General features: G+C 48.7%; 2 protein-coding genes across 2 annotated transcripts in view; one reads left to right on the top strand and one right to left on the bottom strand.

The window, feature by feature from the left end:
* LOC105288546 (copine-5) overlaps positions 1–491 on the top strand; it is a 7,337-nt gene extending 6,846 nt beyond the window's left edge. The window contains exon 8 of the mRNA XM_023527687.1: positions 375–491. Within this exon, the coding sequence (XP_023383455.1) occupies positions 375–491 (117 nt within the window). The remainder of the gene's footprint in view (positions 1–374) is intronic.
* Positions 492–4,982: 4,491 nt separating this feature from the next.
* The window catches only part of RAB44 (RAB44, member RAS oncogene family), a 28,790-nt gene continuing 25,171 nt past the window's right edge, over positions 4,983–8,601 (bottom strand). Inside the window, 3 exon segments of the mRNA XM_011354818.1 lie at positions 4,983–5,073; positions 6,459–6,535; positions 8,074–8,221. Coding sequence (XP_011353120.1) covers positions 4,983–5,073; positions 6,459–6,535; positions 8,074–8,221 — 316 coding nt within the window.

The following is an 8,601-nucleotide window of genomic DNA, read 5'->3' as shown; positions in this document are numbered from 1 at the left end:
TTGGCACCCACTCCTCTGCTACCCACCTGGAGGCCTGGGTGAGGAACAGCCCAGCCCCGCACTCCCACACGGCCCTTTTATCCCACAGTGATAGGAGATGGGAGTCCTGGGTTCAAGCCCTGCCTATAGCCCCTGCATGCTGTGGGAACAGAAGCAAGGCCCTTCCTGCCTTCCGGATCTTGGTTTCCACATCTGTAAGGCAAGAAGGTTGACCAGATAGTCTAGGAGTTACCTTCAGTTCTTACATCCTGAGAGTCCATTCATCCCATGCCCAGCTTCTCTCATCCGTTTCCTCACCAGTGCAACCTCTCACCCCAGGCCGTCTTGGCTCTCGGGTCACCCTGTTCCATCTCGTCACCCCAAATCCACCCTAGTCCTTCAGCTTTGAGCTCTGGAGTCTGAACCCGAACCCCTGCTGCTGCTGTGGGAAAGGCGAGAAAAGTGATCTCACCCCTGACCCACCCAGCCGCCCAGCCTTTACCTGGGAATAGGCCATGCATGCCAGTCCCTTCTGCTGCATGGGGCTCCTCAGCCCACTGAACCTCCCATTGCTGGGAGGAGACCAGGCCCTGCCCTGTCTGCTGCCCAACACCACTCCCTTCCCGTCGTGCATGATGGTGGTGTTTCTACGCTGTCTGGTCCTGTGCCCGTGTCTGAGACAGTCTCTGTGTGGAATTTGCCTTAATCTGCAGTAAACTTGGTTCTTTTACTAAAGTTCCTTGTTTTCCTTTCTTCTGGGAGAAATAGCACAGAGGTTGCTGTTTGACAGGGGCCAGGTTCTCCTCTCTCTCTTTCAACCTTTTGTTAAACAAGGATTTACTGAGCAACTATTGTGTCCCAGGGTCTGTGCTAGGCACTGGGGTGCAGCAATGAACAAAATACAGGCCCTGTCTCCACATGGAGCTTACGACGAACACAAATAAGACAGGTGTAAGCACATAAACAAGTAAATAACATAATTTTAGATGGCGATGGGTTACAGAGAGAGAATAAGAGGATGGAATGTAATAGGGTGATATTTTAGATGAAGTGGTCAGGGAGGGCCTCGCCGAGGACGCAGCAGTTGAGATGAGCTCTAAGGAAATGAGAGAGGGAAGCATGCTGATATCTGAGGCAAGAGGGCTCCAGCAAGTACAAAGGCCTTGAGGTAGAAGCCTGCTTAGTGTGTTCGAAGGACAGCAAGGAGGCTGGTGTGGTTGGGGCTACATTAAGGGAGCAGTAGTACAGGAGATTAGGTCAGAAAGCTGAAAATCTAGACTGCATAGGGCCTCGTAGGCCATGGTGAGGCCTTCAGCATGACTGCGTGAAACAGGCAGCCATTGAGGTGAAAGAGGTAGCCAACATGATGAGATTATTCTCTGAAACAAGTGGGTCACTTTATTGCACTTGATCACTCATTCACTCATCTCTCAACAAATATTTACTGAGCATTAGTGCCAGGACCTGCTCAGGTTTGGAGACACTGACATAGTTGTACCCTCAGGGGCTACCCACTGCTCTGGAGCAGCAAGCAAGGAAATCCTACAACCTTGGGGTCCCAATGCTAATCCAGTGGGAGGGGCCAAGGTCTGTGGGCACCAAAGGGTGACTCACAAACTGTGTGCCCATGGTGAATTACTGCTCTTTTCGATGGGACCATTACTCCTCCCTTAGAAGATTATCATGTGGCCAAACAGAGTGACATGTAGATATGCACATGTGACATGTGTGCCGGGCACAGGACCTGCTGCACTTTAGGTGCAGAATAAACATCATTTTCCTCCTTGTCCCTCTTCACATATAAATTCCTGTGGCCATCGGGGACCAAGATCATAGGGAAAGGTGACTTCTCCCTTCTCCAGGCAAGTTTGCTCAGATTAGACCTCCAGGCAGCCATTCCTGATCTGCACATCACCAGAAATTTGGTACTAATTCCACCAAAGTTTGGGACTTGTTTACCACTTAGGATCTTAGAGTAAATTAGAGCTGATTCACAGCTGTCCCTATAATTAGCTGCCCCCTGACTTGCATTCCGATACGCTTTGAGTGGGAACCGGGTGGGGTCACAGCTTGGGAAGAGGGCAGTTCCCATAACCAGCTCCTTGTACCTCTCCATGGGCACCCGTGGGAAAGCTTCAGGAAAGATGCTCTCCTGGCAAGGGAATCGAAGCTCAGAGCCGCTGCCCCAGGGCACCTAGAGCATCTTTACTGTGCTCAACACTGTAACTCCTCTCCTGGGTTCTTTCTCAAGGCATGTTCTACGGGACACTGGTTCCCTGGCATGGATTTTGGGGAACTGCCTGCACTGAGCCCCTCTCAGGAAGTCCCAGTAGTCTTTAGGTATTCAAGGTTCTGATAAGTCCTGCAGCAAAGAGACCAGTTTGACTTAGTTCAAACCAGCGTTTTCCAAGCTTTTGACCATGGAATTGGTATGTATGTGTGTTTAGCTGTAACACTATTACCAAGTAGACCATGTTGTCTTAGGAATTTCAGTAGAGACAATCTCCCTGGTTCCCAGGCCAACACACAAGCCTGAGGCCTGCTCTCAGGAGGCCAGAAGGAGGGCATGGAGATGGGGTAAGATGGATGGAGACCTCCAGTTGGCTCTGAAGAGAAGGAAAGAGCCTCAAAAAGAGCCCCTACCCAGCCACACCGGAAAAAGAAACCACCGGAAAAAGAGAAGAAAGGAAGGCATTCAGAGATTCACAGACCCAGACTCATGGCTCCATGGTTGACTTTGCTTTCTCTTATTGGGTTGAGAGGGGGGTGTGTGTGTGTGAGACAGAGAGAGAGAGACTGAGCTGGGGGAGGGCGGGCAGAGAAGGTAGAAGAGGCCGAAAGTCTCTCCTGGACTATGAGCCCCCACCCAAGTTGTGACTGGCCCCTCTCCTCACCCCATTCAGTCCCTGGGCCTACAGGATCAAGAACTCCAGGCTGTCAGCCCCCAGATCATTCCTCTACACACTTCACTGCCTTTGGAAGTCCCTTTACCATCCTCTTGTCCACTCACCTCAAATGCTCTTGAATTAATACAAATAAGTTGATAACAATAGTAATAATGATGAACACTCATACATACTTATTAAGCACGAAGCATTCTTCTAAACACTTTATATGTGTTAAGTAAGTTTATCTTTGTAACAACCCTGTGAAGAAGGCACTAATCTCATTTTCCGAATGAGAAAACAGGTATTGAGAGGTTAAGGGACTTGTTCAAGGTCATACAACTAAAAAGTAGTAGAGCCTACAGGTGTCTGAGCCCCAAGATGGAATGAGAGCATCGACTCAGTTGCCATTAAGTTTCTGTGTCACCTTTATCAGGCTACCTGTCCTCTCTGGATCTTAGTCTCCCCACCAGTAAAATGGAGGGATGTATTCTAATATCACTACGGTCTTCCCATCTCTCTTGAATCTCAGCCCTCCCATCAGCTTATCCTCTCAGACTCCCACCAGACCCCATAGACCTCCTGGGGCCTTGTCATGGTCAGGTTAGACACTCTCCATCACTGTGCCAGCCCCTCCCACACTTCTGGGATACCTGGCTGCCATTGACCTGCCGAAGAGGTCCCTGAGCCCTGCGTGACTCTTCTATACCTCACGTCTTGCCAAGTGTCACTTGGCTTCCGCTTATATACCTCTAGTGACAGAGTGCTCACTGCTGCTGAGGCATTCCTTTTAAAACTGAAGAGAGGAAGAGAGGCCAAGAGCGAAGACTTCAATTAAACAAATAGGAAGCCTCTGTCCTATATCTCCTGCCTCCCTTTTCTTCCTTTATTCTTTCTCTCTGTACCTCTGTTTCTTGAAATGTCTTTGCTTGTCTCTATGAAATTGAGGTTTCCTCTGATTCAGCTGAAGAATTCACCCCAATGATTGCAAAGTACCAAGCTCAGCATCCTACCTGACCGCATTACATGGTAAGCGTTATTGTGGCTACCGGTCAGATGAGACAGAAAACATTTTCAGCAAACACAGATGACAGGAGATAGTCCAACACCGAGAGTCTATCTCTCTAAGTCTCTCAAAGCAAGCTCCCTAAGGGCACTGAAAACCCTGGCCCTTCCCCCACTTATAATGTGCAGCTACCTTTCAGGTGGTGAATGTTGAGTGATTCTGGGAACTCCCACAAAAGCTCCAAAGAGAAGCCAAGCCCATGAGTGATTGGAATCAATTTACCTGACTGCTCTCCACGTCCCCACCTGTCACACCCCAGCTACACCTCGAGGGCATCCAGAGATTGACACCTCAGGGCAGAGGGCTGCACCAAGGAACACTGTGGCATGGGGGTAGGATCCCTGAATGTGATGCCTTAGAAGCAGATCCTGGGGAAAGGGAGTGGAGCTGGGTCTTAGGGAGATGGGGACTGGGGCCTAAGAGGTACCATCAGAACATTGCTCCTCCCCAGGAATGGGATTCTGCTCAGAAGAAACCCACCATGGTTGCACACAGCTACAGTGAGTGAGACAAGGTTCACAGGCACAGAACAGTGGGACTGATTTAATGAAAAGAGTACTTTGTAATTAACAAGCGATAGCAATTAGAAATCAGCATCAAAGCAAGCTCCTTGAAAAGTTTCTTTCCCTCCCCTCAACATTTATTTTTATTTCTGATTATACAGGAATACCTAGTCATTGTAGAAGATCTGAAAATACAAATATGTATAAAAAGGAAAATAACACACACCCCCCCACACCCTATAATTTTACCATCTGGAGATGTGTAGCCAATATCATGATGTATTTTCCTTAAGTTGTTTCTCTAGACTTTTCCTTTAAGAGTTCCCCACCCCCACTCCAAGGTTTATTTATTCAGCAAAGTCCTCCTTCGGGGAGCGAAGGGCAGTGTTAGTACAACCCCTGCCCTGGGATCCAAATCCAGACCCCAGGAGGATTCTTCTGAATTTCTCAGCTCCCTCTCTGTCATTGTTGTGTCCATGCAGGTGGGACAGGTGCTAAGGAACAGAAAACCCAGGGGGTTGACTGTCCCACTTTAGCCAAGCCAGGTGGTCAGGAGCAGCAGCCAGCTTTCTTAGGTGATCTCTCGGCGGCCACCTCCACCAGCGAGTCCTTTACACGGTCTTCCTGCATCTTGAGTGACCTGCATGATCACACCGAGGCATCAGTCCTCTCTCTCGCCTCCCAGGGACAGCAGGCAGGAGCCCGTGGATGAAGCTGAGCTGCTGGGGACTGCACCTCCAAGCTTCCTCTCTCCCACCTGCTCTGTCCCTGCCCTATATTCCACGTGGCACCAGAAAAATGGGTCCACGAAGACTTTGGCCTTTGGTCTCTTTTCTGGCATTCTTTCTTGCCTACTATGTGCCAGGCACTGTGCAAGGGACTGATTATGACAGTGAAGCCAGCGTGTCCTTGCCTTGAATAGAGATGCAGGCAGAGAGGAGACTGACGATCAGGACTCAGGAATGGGGAAGCACTCAGAGGGACTCCGCACCAGAAAGGAGGCAGTGTCAGGGCTGAGACCGAGCAGTGGACAAGGGCCTTTCAGCAGAAGAAGGGGCTGCATTCCAGGCAGAGGACAAGGCTCAGAGAGCTTGGGAGTTGGGGCAGTAAAAGAAGCCCCTTCATTTATTCATTTATTCACTCACAATATATTTACTGTGTGCCGGGGCACTGTGGTAAATCACGGAACCTAAGGACCGAATGGCCAGAAAGAAGCCGAAGGGAAGCCATTTAGCAGTTTTTTGCTGGCGGGCATCATGGCCTAAGCAGGTTTGCAGTTTAGCAAGCTCACTCTAGTTGCTTTGTCAGGGAAGGAGCTAGAGATCATCTGTCTGATACCCCTCCATCCTTACTCATTTCATTCATTTATTGAGCACCTAGTATTTGTCAGGCCTGAGTGTGGGGAGAGGGGCTGAATAAAACAGACATGGTCCTGCCCTCCTGGAGCTATAGCCTAGGGTGGGAAGAGGCCGATGGCAACAAGCAAATGGACAAATGCATGTGTAATTACAATTTGTCCGGAAGGGCTTTAAAGGGTACAGAGGATGGTGATCTGAAATAGTGGTGGGAGGGAAAATGGTCAAGGATGGCCCCTCTGAATGGCTGAAGCTTAGTGTGTAAGTGAGTGTGTGTGTGTGTGCTTGTACACGCATGCTGGGACAAAGGAGATGGCACTGGAGACAATGCAGGCCACTGTGAGGCATTTGGATTTTATTCTAAATCCAGTGGCAGTCACTAGAAGATTGGAAGCTGGAGAGTGCCTCTTGCTCTCCCACTCTACTTTACAGATGAGAAAACTGAGGCTCAGAGAGGCGATGTGGATTTGGGGAGGCGATGTGCAGCTAATGGGGCTAGTAGGACTGGCTGGAGTCAGGGCTCCACACGCAGTGTTCTCTCCTTCCCCAGACTTGTGAGCCCTGTGGTTTCATAGACTCTTCCTAGATTGGGCCTTCCCTTCCTGCAGGAGTCAGCTGAAGGCTGCTCAGAGGATTCTGCCTGGGAGGGGGCGGGCGGGGTGGCACTCACCGGGCCAGGTTCACCATGGGCTCCAGAATGTTGTGACCCAGGGCAGCACTGCACTCTCCAAAGGAGACCCCTAGCTCCTGCAGGCCAGACAGACAGGGGTATAGGTGCCTTGGGGGAGACCACTAGAGTCCAGGAAGAGCTTCCACCACCAAAAGCCTGGCTGGCAGACAGAGTCCCACCCAGTAGGTCCCTAGGCTACCCCAACAGGTGAGGCAGCCCCTTCTCAGTGTGGCTCATGGCCCCCAGCCTCAATCCTCTGCCCACCGCCCCTCCACCCTGGCTGGCCAAGGTGTCAAAGATGACACCTCAGAAACATACCACAGCTTTCAGAGTGACAGTGGGAAACCTGTGACCCAATTTGGAGAAATGTCTTTGATGTTTTTAAACCGTTAGTTATGTTTTTTTATTATTATTATTATTCTGAAAATATTGAATTGGAGGAAATATTGAAAAATGCAGAATAAAAAAGTACAAAATATAAGCCACTCCTGTTAGTATTTGGGTATATATTTCCATTCTGTTTTATATAACATTTTATTAGGTGGTGGGGGATGGGCTAAACGTCATTATATTGTTAGGTTAAGCCGTATGAAATTGCTCTTTGGGTCGGCCCCGAACAGTCAAATACCAGCAGTCTCATAGGGGTCACCCTCACCTTCTCTGACTTCATATTATATTGTAAGCACCTTCTTTACACCCTGAAATATTTTCCCAGGATGGGACTCTTAATGGCAAATGCTAGCCTCTCACATGAACCTCCAGAATTTAACCACCAACTGCTGTCCAATGTTTGTCCTTATAAATACTACTGTAAAGAACATCCTCATATAAACACGTTTGATTATACATTATACATGGGTATCCATTACATTATTCTCTTAAGGGTTATTATTTCTGCTTCTTTCCTTAGGATAAATTGCTAGAGGAGGAATTAGTATGTCAAAGAGATGAGCTACTATTTTTAAGAGGAAAAAATTTCCGCCAACCAGGCGCCACAATGATGACCTCATGAGTATGAGAAACGAGAGGAGCAATGGGAAGGAATACAGTGGGGAAATGCCAAGAGGGGTTGTGTCAGAGGTGGGGCAAGGAGTGGTCTTTTTTTTATGATTCTTCAGATTTTCTGGAATGTGGTCAAATTCTATTCATAAATAAATAGTATCCACTGTCTTGTGGCGGGGCTTTTGATGCAATCTTCCTGGGGAAGAATTTGAGTCTTAAAATAGAATAAATTAGAAGGAATGTTATGTTAATTAGAGACCAGAGATAAAATTAAGATCTGATTGGGAATTTTAAGTAAAGCTTTAAAAAACCTTTCTACTCTGAAGATATTTTTTATGTAGGTCAGGATATTGGGTGGGGATCTGCTAATTCAACAGCAAGGTTCAATGTCATGCCCACTATTATAGTCTCATGTTTGGGTCTAAGGCTGGTGTGGGTGGGAAGCAGAGGTGGCCAGGCTTCTGTCCACTCTGACCTGTCCATTAGCCAGGCAGGGGCAGAAATGGCAATGGGACCTTTTTGGTTGCCCATGCCAGGGTGACCTATTCACTACCTTCCAGGGAGGGATCTGCCCAGTCCAGGCTGCAGAAGGGGCCAATGCCCAGGTACTCACCTGGGCTAGTTGCTGCCCAGCCTCGGTGGACACCTGCCGCTCCTCGTCACAGTCCACCTTGTTTCCCAGGAGAAGAATGACCACTCCGTCAGACCCTGAGTCCTGCACACAGAATAACATTCCCTCAGCCACACAAGTTGAGTGCCTGCTGTGTGCCGGGCCCTGGGTGGGTTTGGCCCTGTCTTCCAAGGAGCTGACAGTGTGCCTCCTCCCTTTGTACATGCCTACCTTTCCATGTCACATTCACTCCACACCCTTCCCACCTCGACACTTTCCCCTCCATCTGTAGTGAGGCTGCCCTTATTATCTGCTTGCAAACATGTCACCCACTTTCCAAGGCTAATCTCAAAGGTACCTCCCTCAGGAAGCCTCTCTTTATATATTACCTTATCCTACTTCTTTTGCATCTCTTCAACTAGACTAGAAACTTCTAGAAAGAAGATGACATGTCTTACTTCAGATCCTTCTGCTGTGCTAGTATATATTGCAGAATTTCAACATATATGTATCAATTAAGTATGTGGGGGG

The sequence above is a fragment of the Pteropus vampyrus genome, unplaced genomic scaffold, assembly GCF_000151845.1.
Source record: "Pteropus vampyrus isolate Shadow unplaced genomic scaffold, Pvam_2.0 Scaffold18, whole genome shotgun sequence".
Classification (NCBI taxonomy): Eukaryota; Metazoa; Chordata; class Mammalia; order Chiroptera; family Pteropodidae; genus Pteropus; species Pteropus vampyrus.
The sequence above is the reverse complement of the archived record's forward strand: the minus strand, read 5'-3'. Positions and strand labels throughout refer to the sequence as shown.